Source organism: Siphateles boraxobius, unplaced genomic scaffold (assembly GCF_051911475.1).
Source record: "Siphateles boraxobius isolate OS27281-9 unplaced genomic scaffold, OSU_SipBor_1 55, whole genome shotgun sequence".
NCBI lineage: Eukaryota > Metazoa > Chordata > Actinopteri > Cypriniformes > Leuciscidae > Siphateles > Siphateles boraxobius.
This window is the reverse complement of record NW_027509181.1, coordinates 2,766,540-2,779,788: the sequence shown is the minus strand read 5'-3', so window position 1 is coordinate 2,779,788 and position 13,249 is coordinate 2,766,540. Positions and strand designations below refer to the sequence as shown.

Genomic DNA, 13,249 nt, shown 5'->3' with positions numbered 1-13,249 from the left:
GGTGACACCTAACACATTCGCTAGATTCTATAGCCTCCGTGTTGAGCCTGTTTCCTCCCGTTTACTCGCTACGACCAGTAACGCGAAGAATTAGGATATGTCGGCTTGCTACACCATTCCTGCCTCACGGCCGGAAACGTGCTTCTTTTTACTCCGCTGGTTCCCCAACATACGGCTAACCTCGTGAGTTCCTCCATCACCCCTTCGGCACCAGGCGAGGCAGATCGCCCGGCGCCAGGTTTATTACCTCTCGTAGGAGTTGTTTGTAGACTGGGTGGCCTACAGTGGTCCCTTCGGTGACCCATTTCTTCCACCATCCAGCTACCCTCTGGGCTAGCATTGTGTCTTCCCCTCGACAGACCATTCTGTCGTCCTTGCTGAATACGCTCCCACCCCTCGGGCTGGGACTACCTCAAGGACTGCCATGTGTTTCAATACCCCCACAGGTTAGTACACGTGTATTCCAGTGCCTCCCTTCGGGCGGGCAGGGGCTTCCGCAACGTTCCCTCCTACAGGTTGGGCATGCTTTCCCAGCGTTATCCATATCCACTGAGAGGGTCTTGCAGAACAGCAGTGTGATTCTTCCTAGTTAGCTCCCACCAAAGACGACAAGAAACTGCTCCGGCGGGAAGCTGAGCTGGGTGCTGGAAGGGGCCAGCACCACGGGGTTTTATTAGGGATCCCAATTCATTGGAAACTCCTCCGACGAGACGTAGGAGTTCCCACGAAAGGGAAAGTCTCGGTTACGTATGGTTACCCTCGTTCCCTGAGTAGGGATTGGAGACGTCTCGTCAGGTCGTCATGCTGCTGTACCTTCGCGGAGGACTGGAGACCGTCCGGCTCCTCAGCGAAAAGCAAATGTCTGTGGACTTGCTTCCGCTTTATACCCGCACTGGCAGGCGGGGCGCGGAATGCAAATCTTGCATGCCAATATTCATTGGCTCGTTTTAGTTCACTCAAAGGGAGTTGGTCTCCCTAGCGTAATCCCATTTCATTGGAAACTCTTCCGACGAGACGTCACCTTTCCCTACTCAGGGAACGAGGGTTACCATATGCAACCGAGACGATTTTTTTCTGATAGATTAATCTGTTGATTATTTCTTTGATTAATCAAAATGTTATTTTCTGTATTTCAAACAATTTGCAAAGTGAAGGCTGGAAAACCAAACAAATATAGTGAATGTACAATATTTAGCAAGATTAGTTTAGAATTCGATGAGCAATCTAGTCACATATAGTGATCAGTGCTGTAGATAATAAAGGACTTTAAAAAAGACATTAAATGAATATCCAGTCTCTGTGCTCTGTTTTTAATGATATAATTATTGTTACTTTATTGCTTCTATTATTATATCATCGATAATTAGATAAATTATGAATCGCTGTATTCTGGGACTAACATGGCATGCTTTTCTAAAAGTACATTCAAAATAATGAGCATAAATGTAATACAGGCATCTGCAAAGACAATGAAGATTGTTTGACTTACAGGTGTTTTGTTGTAATGTTTCGTGTGCATGGTAATTAAGAGACTGACCTTTAGAGGAGAAGACTGGTAATAATAGGATTCACATTAATCAGTAGTAATGTATGCTAACATTTTTTTTTCTTTTTGCATAAATAAATAGAGAAAAAGAGAAATTTAATTAACAATGATTTTGAGAATTAATATCAAATTAACGTATATATTGCTTAGAAAACTATGTATATATATATATATATATATATATATATATATATATATATATTGCCCAGTCTTATTCAATAGAAAATGTTAGAACAGAAAAAAATGCTCATCTTTAACATGCATTAAGTTGATGCAGAAGTTTAAAATGTATTTATTTTTTGTTTTGTTTTGTTTGTTTGTTTTTGCAGAGTTCTAGCAAGCTTCATAATGGGTCTCTTCAATTTGTATGAGGATCTTTACTTCACATATCTGGAGATCAATCCACTTGGTGTGTGCTTTCTTTTTGTCTCATTTTCTTGTTATTTGAGTTAATGATGTTTAAGGCAAGCATGACTGCTAATATTTACTCAAAGTTCTAATTAATATGTGATGTGTGATTTTGAGTCTACTCACTGACCGGGATGCATATTACACAATTACTTGTCACTATTTTGTTTTTTGGCATGATCGTTTTCATAGTAACCCATCTCTTAATGCCATATAAAGGTGACATTATGAGAAAGTCAGCCAGTTCTTGTCCACGATATGCTTCAAGCGAAATCGAAGAATGAACTTATGTTCATCATTTAACATAAAATGAGGCCAAAACGAACTTTGTTTGGAATTCGTTTTGGGAGTTCGTAACGGCTTGCTAAACACCTTTGTACTACCATTGGTCCATGATGATTACGTAATAGGTAGGTGTACACGTAGGCTCCACCTTCTTTCACATTGAAATCTTTTCTGGTTAATTAGTTCTGTTGAGTCTGTGGAGGTTGTTGAGAACATGTACACGCTGGAGAGCTGTTTTATAGTAGAAGTAGAAGAGAAGGAGACACTGAAAGTGTTTTTCATGTTTGATTTTAAGCAATCTATTATATAAAGTGCTAAACGTGATGTGACTAGAGTACCGAATTGCAGAGCCAATGCACACATATCCACGTTGCTATAATCAGATGCTTTTCTTAAGCATCCTGAACGCCCTAGCACAAGGGCTGCAGAGTTTAGCTCCAGGCCTCCTGCCCTAATCAAGCACATTTAAACAAACTCAGAGTTCTTCAGGTGTGTTTGATTTAGGGTGCCATTCAAGTGGAGTTGGAAATATCATAATTAAGTATTTCGAACACATGAATCATCAAGTGAAGTCTTATTTACAAGTGGGAAACTCTAGAATTCTAAATGATACAAAAGTTGCTGAGTTGTGCGTTGGAAGGGGTGTGCTGATCTTAATGATGGTGGTCTATGTAGTATTATAGGTCAGAGATGTCCAAACCAGGGCCTGCGGGCCAAAGTTGGCCCTTTGAATTGGCCTGCCATGCCATGAGAAGAAAAATATAGGCTAGGAAAAAAACATGCCGTTAAAGTAGACTGCAGGTGTAGACTTGAAAATTAAGCTTTTTCTCCATTGTGGTTGAATCACAGAAGCACAAAAGGTCTCTTTTTTATTATTTTATGTCAGACAAATGAGAGAAACCGACGAGATGGTGTGGCTCTGGACACAAAAGCCCTATTCAGACGGGACTAGCTTACCAGATTACCCTTATTAATTACCAGATCTTCTCTGTGTTTTTAGTCCCGTCCGAATGTGCCATCTCAGTAATCATTACGGACAATGTCAATTAAAGATTACGGCGACTTTTACCTTCAGTAAAAAGGTAATACTAATCCCATGCGAATAGACCAGGGGTGCTTCTCAATACACCTCCCCGTCCTCCATCCTATGACCCGTAAACCGATCGAGCTCAGCCATTTTGAAGGACATCTCAATTTTCTAATTGCACCGCATAGAGGCGAGGATCGAGGAGTGAGGAGGCTTCCTCAGGAGTTATGAGCGAGGATACACAGGTGTATCCTTTGCGTAAGAGCTTTATTAACTAAACGTGATGCATGTATAAATTCTCCTCCCCCTTCTCATCAGTCACAATAATTTTAATTTACTTTACCCTTGCAGTTTATATAAACCACACATCTCACATATTTCAACAGGGTATCTTGTTTTTTTATTATTTATTATGAATTTCTTAAATAACCAAATTAATACAACATAAGGGCAGATCCTTTGAGTGCAGCTGATGATGCTATGAAGTGACGCTCGAATGATCAAGTATTCCAATGTATAAAAAAGGTTTCATTCGATTCCTCCGTCCTCATTTTCTTTCCTTGGAGCCTTCCCTCGCATCCTACAGGGGGTGTAACTGAGACGTGAGGAAAGGAAGCAAGGAAAGGAAACGAGGATGCACAAATAAGAATTGAGAAGCACCCCCGCTGTAAATATGTATGTAAATATTTCGTAATTTCCTGTTTAAAAGTAGTTTTCGCGGTTTTCCAAGTATAGAAAAACGCTTAAGAAAGCATTCAGTTGCGTTCTAGACACTGGGACAAGTCTGTGCAAAACTCACACATACCATTCAGATCAGAAAGAAGATCGAAAGCACTTGTTAGAGGCACGAAACATCTTTTGGTAAAAGTGCCTATTACCAACACAATCCAATCTGAAGTTAATTAATACATCGTTCGACCGGACATAACTGTTTTATATATATAAATCTAGGTTACATTATGTGTTTGCACACGTGATATCAGGAATCAGCGTAATAAGCACATGATGACTGGGGGTGACGGCGATGCTTAAATCGAGTTACCCCTCCCACTTCTGATAGTTTTACTGAGATATCTTATCCCATGCGAATTGTCCATTAATATTACAGACGCCCTGTGGTAAAATTACATTACTCCATCTACCCTTGCAAAGTTAATCCCGTCCAAATAGGGCTAAAGGCTGGCTTATATAGGCTGCTTATAGAAATTAATTACATTACCAGAAAAACGTTTACTTTTAACATATACCTCGAGCTTGCACGCGGCACAATCATCTTTTCTTATAGATAATAGGCTTAGTGTACTACAGTCGACAATACACATCATCATTGGAAAACCTTTGCATCAGTGGAAAACAGCATCATGCTGCACATTCCTTCCTTATAGAGAACTTGTGTCATGTGCATTATTGGAAAACATATGCTATTGAGAGTGAGGAGTCACGTGCCGATTTGGGCGGGGTCTGAGCCTGTCGGCCATGATGGTAGGAGATGCTATTGGTTGCCAGGGGCAACGCCTTCAGAACTTCACAGAGGCGCTACTAAACATTCAAGAGCTCTTTAATTTTCGCGCATTTATTATTTTGGGGGGACAGAGACGGATCTACGAATATGAGGGGAAAAAAGGAAGAAAGTAAAGCACTGCAAAAAGATAAGGCGAAAGAAAAGGGACCTTACAGGAACAAGCTCACACCAAGCGCAAAACAGCGGTATTTGGAGAAGTAGCATCAAGATATTTGTTCTTTTGCACTAATAACAGTAGGCCTATTATTATTATTACTTATGTTGTCCAAAAAATATATATTCAGTTCTCAATAAATATTGTTAAGCCATATCAAGTTGTTTCAAGCATTTATTTCAAAGAAATAAAAAAGTAATGAACAAGGCACTCAAACAACACTTTTGCACATGTTCGTTAAGGCACAGCAGACAATCTTATCAAAGGCATCAGCCAACCAAGCAATCCAGCGTCTCGTCAGGTCAGAGACTTGCTTTCCCTGATGCTGTGTCCATTTCGGTAACCTAAAAAACTGTATTCCATTGTTCCTATGTTTTCCGTATGTATCGTGTGAGGTACTGGAGCAGTTTTTAACGCAGCAGTGACGTCAAGGCATGGTAAAACAGTGCGGAATTGCGAGAATCTCCTCTACTACCGAGTTAACAACAAACGTAAACAATCATGTTTTCATTGTTTTGCCGCGGTAATCCTGCCAACATGGCGGAGAGGGGAGGGGCTCTGTACAATGACGACAACTCCTCACTCTCAATACATTCCAAAATTATCTCCTCTCAGTGTCTCTACAGGATCCTCACACACATTTCATGTTCACTCTAACTCATGTACTTAAACTTCACAAATACATCTGATTATGAATAAGAATAAAGAATACTGATACATAATATTAAATAATACAATTTTAGTCTTAGTTTATTGCCTCACCCTGGTTCACTCCTGAACTACGAACGATAAAAACTGAGGGTCGCCACCTAGAAAGACTATACAGGAAAACTGGACTAATCGTGCACTCCTTGGCTCTTAAAGAACACTTGGTTAAGAACCGTAAAGCCCTTAACGACGAGAGAACCTCTTATTTCACCTCTACCATTAGGAATTACAAGTGCAGGCCCAAATCACTCTATGCAATGGTTAACAAACTCACAAATCCACCACAACGTTATTTCGGGCTCTGTGGGGCTGGTAAATGACTTTTCTCAATTCTTCTCAGATAAATTGAAGTCAATCACTGCATCCATTACCAAAAACACTCCATTAATCCATTAATCTCACATAAGTGACTCAAATGTTCATTTAATGTTAGCTGTTTCCTCTCACTCAACAAACTCTCTCTCTGCTTTCACTCTAACTACTCCTGCTGCCATAAGTGATCTAATTGTGAAGTCAAATTCCACATCCTGCCGGCTTGATCCTACACCTACTGTTTTGCTTAAGTTGTGTGTGCCCTAAGTTGCACCCTTCATAACACATATGATAAACTGTAGTTTGGCGTCCGACGTTGTTCCAGCAGAATTAAAAATGGCTGCGGTGACCCCCATTTTGAAAAAAACAGGCCTAGACCACCTAAATATAGACAATTATAGACCAATATCCAACTTGACATTCTTAAGCAAAGACCTTGAAAGGGTTTTTGCTGTACAATTGCGATCACACTTGGATGTTAATGGTCTTTTTGAACCTTTTCAGTCTGGATTTTGCCCATTACATAGCACTGAAACTGCCCTTCTTTGGGTGGTTAACCACATTCTTTTGTCCATGGATTCAGGGCTGATATACATCTTGATGCTTCTTGATTTAAGCGCTGCTTTTGACACAGTCTGCCATGAAATAATGATCTCTAGGCTTTCTGGTATTGGCATCACTGGCTCTGCTCTTTCCTGGCTCATTTCCTACATCAGCGACAGAAAGTATTATATCACTATACAAGGGTTTAGATCTGCCACTGCTTCACTCACACGGGGTGTTCCTCAGGGTTTGGTTCTTGGCCCACTATTGTTCATCATCTACATATATCCACTCGGTGACATCATTCGCAGGCATGGACTTAAATTCCACTGCTATGCTGATGATATTCAAATCTATCTTAACACCAGCTCCGATAGGCCATCTCTGCCCGACTCACTCACTGCATGTATCAGGACATCAAGCATTGGATGTCCCTGAATTTCCTCAAATTAAATGATAAGAAATCTGAGATATTAGTGATTGGCTTTACTGCCACATTGATGGAATGCACGTTAAGCCTTCGTCATTAATTCGTAACCTTGGTGTCTTGTTCGATCCAACTCGTATCTTTTGGCTCTCATATTTCTTCTCTTGTTAACTCTTTTTTCCATCTTTGTAATATTGCTTCCCTCACTTTAACTGATGCTGAAACCTTAATTCATGCATTAATCACGTCACGCCTGGACTATTGCAATGCCTTATTTCTTGGTCTTCCCAAAAAACTCATTGCAAGATTACAGTATGTTCAGAACTCTGCAGCAAGAGTTCTCACCTCCACCAGGCGTTCTGCTCACATTACTCCTCTGCTTCATGACCTTCACTGGCAACTTGTGGCATCACGTATTCACTATAAGGTATTACTTCTAATGTTTAATGCATTAAATGGTCTTGCTCCCCAATATCTGTCTGACCTACTCTACCCTTACCGCCCTGCCCGGTCCCTTAGATCAGCTGAACTTGGTTTACTGTGCGTCCCTCGTTTCCGGTTGTCTACTGTAGGTGGAAGGTCTTTTAGTATTAATGCTCCTCAATTATGGAATTCGCTACCTCTTACACTTTGTAATACCTCATCTGTGGCTACTTTCAAGACCCAGTTAAAAACATATCTATTCAACATGCATTTTGGATAATGTGACTATATGTATCCTATGTGATTGTAATGGATGTGTGGGCGTTTTAAATGTATTTGAATGGACAATGTAAAGCGAAATTGAGCTATAGAAAGGTGCTATATAAATAGACTACTACTTCTCCTACAACCAGCTTTTTCCCAACTTTTCCATCCTTTCAATTTCTTTATTAGTCATGTATCTTAAACAGGTTAAGACCATCCAACCCAGTACCATCAAAGTATATCTTTTAGCTAAATGCCTGACCTTCCTCCGCTCCGGTCATTTGCCCCCCCCTGATACAGCAAGAACTCTGGATGCTATGTTTACCCTGGCGTTTCTCGGGTTCCTCAAAGTCTCTGAAATCACAACCATTTCCAAATTCAATCCAGCCAGCCATCCACCTAACCTTTTCCAACCTCCCAAGTTCTAGACACGGACACCATCCGTTTCCTCATCAAACGTAGCAAAACCTATCAATTCAAAAACGGCCATTTCATCCATATTTGGGACCCCCATCCAGCCATTATTTTCTTCTTCCTTGCACACAGGAAAGTTCAGATCTCCTCCTTGCTCGACCTTCATTTCACTGACAAAAACAATCTTCCAGTCACTAGGCATTGGTTCTATAAACAAAACTTTACTCTCTGGGGTCTGAGGTGTTTTCTGGACCCTGGAGATGTTCTGACATTTGTGCTTACTTCTGTTACTTGTAACATTTTCATGGCTAAAGTCTGATTACACTGTATTCAGCACAAACTCTGCTAGAATAATATGTGAGCAGCATGTATGTAAAAGATTGGAGTTTTGAGAAAATTCCGTTTATACGTGGTTTGTGAAAAAACGACTATAAACCCATACTGACTATTTGTTCACAAGACTTTTGAAAATTGTATCACAAAGTCTACAGTTTTTGTTTCAAACTAAACTATGTGAAAATCATCCTGCCCACTCATTCACATAAAACAATATATTGATTTAAAATCTGTAAGACATATTTTGTGTAAGATAGCTCTATGCGAGGTGACATAAATCATCATGAATATTGATGTGTTTCACACCTGGGAAGACTATAAGGGAGTCTTGTGAGGGAACTATAAACAAAGAATGAGGAGAGATTTAAAAAAGAATGGCTTTTTTTATTGTTTGAATTTATTTACAACACAACATAGTCCTACTGTAAGATACAAAAGACAAAAAGGCACATTATTGAGAACACTGATCTAAACAGAGAGACATGAACAGTCACACACCTTTGTGTCCATTTCCAATGTGTTTGCTTCAGTGTACCATGTTCATGTACTGAGACTCGTGTGAATGTTTCAGTCAGCAGAGCTCATCAGTGTCATCTTGTCCTTGTATAAAAACATGAAATTAATAAAATGTAAAAACGACAACTGTGAATATGCATACACTGTCATCAAGAGAAACTATAGGGCTGCACGATTTAGGGAAGTAAATCTATTTGTTATTTTCTGGTTAAAATTGTGAAGAAAAAAAAAAAATATATATATATATATATATATATATATATATATATATATATATATATAATGAACACCAGGTTTGTTGTGCCTTGTCAGCATATACTTGTAGGGCTGCATAAAATATAATTCTGTAACTTTACAAAAATGCAAGCGGCCTGTAATGATAAATCAATAAAAAGGAACACTTCAGTACACTACACTAGAGAAACGTATATGGATTATCATAAGTTACTTCAAATGTTATCATTCGTTATGACATAAAATGAGATTGGAGTAAAAACATGTAGCCTAATTTGGGTGCGTTTTTCTTTCAAATGCACAGCGCGAGTGAACCAAACTTACAATGCTTTACATAGTTACCACATTAAATAAACATCTACGTTTGAACAGATATCCACGAACACAGTATTTAACAGTAAACACGGATCTAAACATTATAATATTCATCATGTTAGTTTAAAAACCTCATACTAGCCTACTTTTATAACATGCTGTGTTTTATCCACCTTATTCCTGACGAGCCTACTGCGTTTTGAATTATGGGTGGCACTTCCGGTTTGGGGAACTCCCATTCAAAAAGACTGAAACGAATCATTTCAAATCAAAAGGTTGCCCTACAAATAAAGCTGATCCGTCAGTTTGACTTAATGAGCTATCAGTTTTCTTTCATGTTTTATCTAAGAATAACATCAGAATAACGTAACACTTGGTATTTTAACGTGACATGTTATAACAAGAATATCTATAGTAAGAGCTCTGCATTCTTTTCCTCATGATTATTTTCCTTTTTACTTTTGAATTTCGCTGTAATAGTATGATAAAGGTCAACATATACTGCACATTTGTGGTCTGTTCTCCCGATTTAATTTACGATGTAGCCTATACCAATTCACTGGAATACTCCCGAAATCCTGCACGTCTCTTTCCTGGTTTGGTTTCACAGGTAAATTTACAATTTATTATCTGTCAAAATGACTGAAATCACTTTAAAATAGTATCACGCAATGCTGAAGTAAAACATTTTTTTTATTATTAAGGCAACGTATGTTACATAATACAGATTACTGCCGATTTTGCTGTGGAAAGATACTTTTTCATACATTATTCATGGTCTGTTGAAAGTACCTTGTTTACGCTTTTACACTTTGAAAATGTCCTTTTAATGTTCAATGGTTGAAGGGTAAGTAGAATAATGTAATGTCATCGTACACGGTTTAAAAATATATTATTGCGTCCAGAGCTAGTCTTTCACTGATTGTTTACAGCTTAACGGAAGTTACACCCATAATTCGCGCAAAGCGTCATGGGGCGCAGGAATACTGTGGATATTATCAATCTTAAAGGACAATTCCGGCCAAAAATGAACCTAGGGCTAAATAACACATGGGTACCGAGTTTACCGTTCTCTGGGATGCATTTTCATGATAATCGAAAGTGCCCAGATTTATCTTTAGTTTTAGTTTTACCACAGATGAGCTTATAAGGCTAGTATATAGGGCGTAGAATAAGTGAAAATAAAAATCGCTAGTTAATACCACTAACAAAGCTCAAAATAGCCCCAAACTAACACGGTAGCATAATTAGGGTCTCTCCCTGCAAACCGAAGCATTTAGAAATTTGTAAGTGTACAGAGAGTTTAATAAGGAGATACTTTATAAAGACAGTACACTTCGCGTATATAGGCAGGAGCCATCTTTGGAAAACAGTCTCGACCAGTCGAACCACGAACGCCATGCTACGTGCTGGTTGATGGTCACAGTTCAGCTCACGTAGCATGGCGTTCGTGGTTCGTCTTTGTTATTTAAAAAAAAAACTTATTTTTAAACCGCGTTATAAGCTCATCTGTGGTAAAACTAAAGCTAAAACTGGGTACATTCGATTATCATGAAAACGCATCCCAGAGAACGGTCGACTTGGTACCCATGTGTTATTTAGCCCTAGGTTCATTTTTGGCCGGAATTGTCCTTTAAAACATCCTTGTGTACTACATGTATATTTATTTAGCATTGAGAGGTTGCCTACCTGTCTATAGTTCATATTTCAACATGTTTCCGTCGATTTCATACATTTTAGTCTGACACCAGTTCAACTAGTACAGTTTATGCAACAGCCCGACCTCATGTTCCGACCTCAGCCCCATCAAACAAGCCCATCTAACTATTGCTTCTCTTTAAGATAGTTACAGCTGCCCCACGAAACTCAATCCAACCAATGCCCGCCTAACTTGATGCTGCCGCTTCAGTGTCTCGCTTAATTTGATGTTGCTGCTGCAGTGCTATGCTTGTTTTGATACTGCCGCTGCAGTGCTCCGCCTAATTTGATACGGCCACTGCAGTCAATGAATGAAACAAGATAGTGTTGCCATGGGCACCAGTGAATATGTCTGACTACTAAATTCTGTGATTGATCAATCAAAATCCCATATTATAGAAAGCCATGTAACAAACGCCATTTAGTTGTTGATTTAAAGGACAAGTTCGGTATTTTACACTTAAAGCCCTGTTTTAAGATCGTTTCTGATGAAATAGAAAAGGTTAAGATTGAAATTTGGACAAATGCTGCTGTCCCGAGAATTTTCGGTTTCTGTGGTAACACCCCCCCACCTACACAATGGTTTCATAGGGGCACTGGAACAATCATTCATAAAACGCATTCAACTTTAGTTTACAAAGACGTTAAACTCCCCGAGTGGTCTGGGGTGTTCAATGATATGCTCACACAAAAATCGCTGCAAAAGATGGTTTTTAAGATGATTTAAAGATCCCTTATTAATAATAGACTTAATTTATGTTTTAATCAGTAAATGTTCTGTCACATGACATACAAATCTACATGGCATATTTGCCAATTATAAATCATAATTTATTTGTGGATTAATTTTTTTTTTCATTTCCTTTTTTCCCTTTTTTTTAAAGTAACTACAATATCATTTAAAAACAGCAATAAAGTTTTATTGTACTATGAAACTGATTTTTTTATTTATTAAATAAGCCAGTGGTTCTCAACACTGGGAGAGATCGGAAGGGGGAGCAAACTGTTTACAAGAAAAAAAACACAAGCATTATTTGGGTACTCTCTGTATTTTATTGCTTTTCAAGTAGAATGTACATAACTGGTCTGGACTTATCTAGGTTTTTCTATACTAGTGGTTGCACAGACTAGTCAACTTTAATGCTCTGTCATTACGCTTTAAGCTTGATGTCGAGTAGTCGCTGATCATGGCCTATAGAGGGCGCAACAGAATAAGAAATCTTTGAAGTCCACATTTACGCTCAGTTTCCAACAGTTAAAATTACAAATAATGCATACTCCGAGAGCTCCAGCTGTGAACAATATAACGACCCTGTAACAAGGTTCGTTGTATGGGGAGAAGGAGGCGGGAACCGGCAAACATTTCAACATTTTAATCATAAAATGAACAAATACAAAAACAAAAGGATCCGCCAGCAGCCCCTCACGGACAACTGCTGGCCACAGAAAACAGAAATAAAACACAACATAAACTCAGGCCTGTTCCTCTCTCGATCATCAGCGTCATCGCTCCTCCTTTTATGCTTCCGCTCCTCCGTGAGAGATGCGAGAACGGTGCGTCTCCCAGTTGACGTTCATTATCACTCACGCCACCGGCCTCGTGCTGTTCTCTCACGTCCCTCGCCCTCGTCCTGCTTGCCACAGACTCAAAGACAAAAGAACTGATAAAGATAAGCTGTTATGTAGGAGCAATAGCCTTTTGGGCAGCACTATGTCATATGCCATAGCTGTACACAAGGCAACCCGCATTCGAGTCTCGGCTCGAGGTTCAGGCTTACGCTGCGTGTCCACTGGACTGAACTTTAAAAACATTAATGTCGACTTTAAAAAATCAGAAGTCGTTCAACCCCTATTCTATACAGTGGAAATTCTAGTTCTTTTTTATCATTTTTTCTTTAATATTAAAAAAATAATACATTTGTTGCTGAGCTGAATTAAATTTGATATTAAAATTTAAAAGATGTTGTTTTAGCTTATTTTAATGTTTGTTTTGTCTTGTCTTTGTATTTGTGTAAATAAGTCTCGGAAGTTTGCTGAGGCCCCCAAGTGGGCCCTGGCCTTTGGTTGAGAACCACTGCTATAGACAGTAATTTTTTTCCATCCTTTAATTACAATAC

At 39.0% G+C, this 13,249-nt stretch overlaps 1 protein-coding gene across 5 annotated transcripts in view; it reads left to right on the top strand.

Annotated features, from left to right (window-relative positions):
- aclyb (ATP citrate lyase b) overlaps positions 1 to 13,249 on the top strand; it is a 67,447-nt gene that overhangs the window by 24,446 nt on the left and 29,752 nt on the right. For all 5 annotated transcript variants that reach the window (XM_077205878.1, XM_077205876.1, XM_077205880.1 and 2 more), the window contains exon 6: positions 1,876 to 1,955. In XM_077205878.1, coding sequence (XP_077061993.1) covers positions 1,876 to 1,955 — 80 coding nt within the window. The remainder of the gene's footprint in view (positions 1 to 1,875; positions 1,956 to 13,249) is intronic.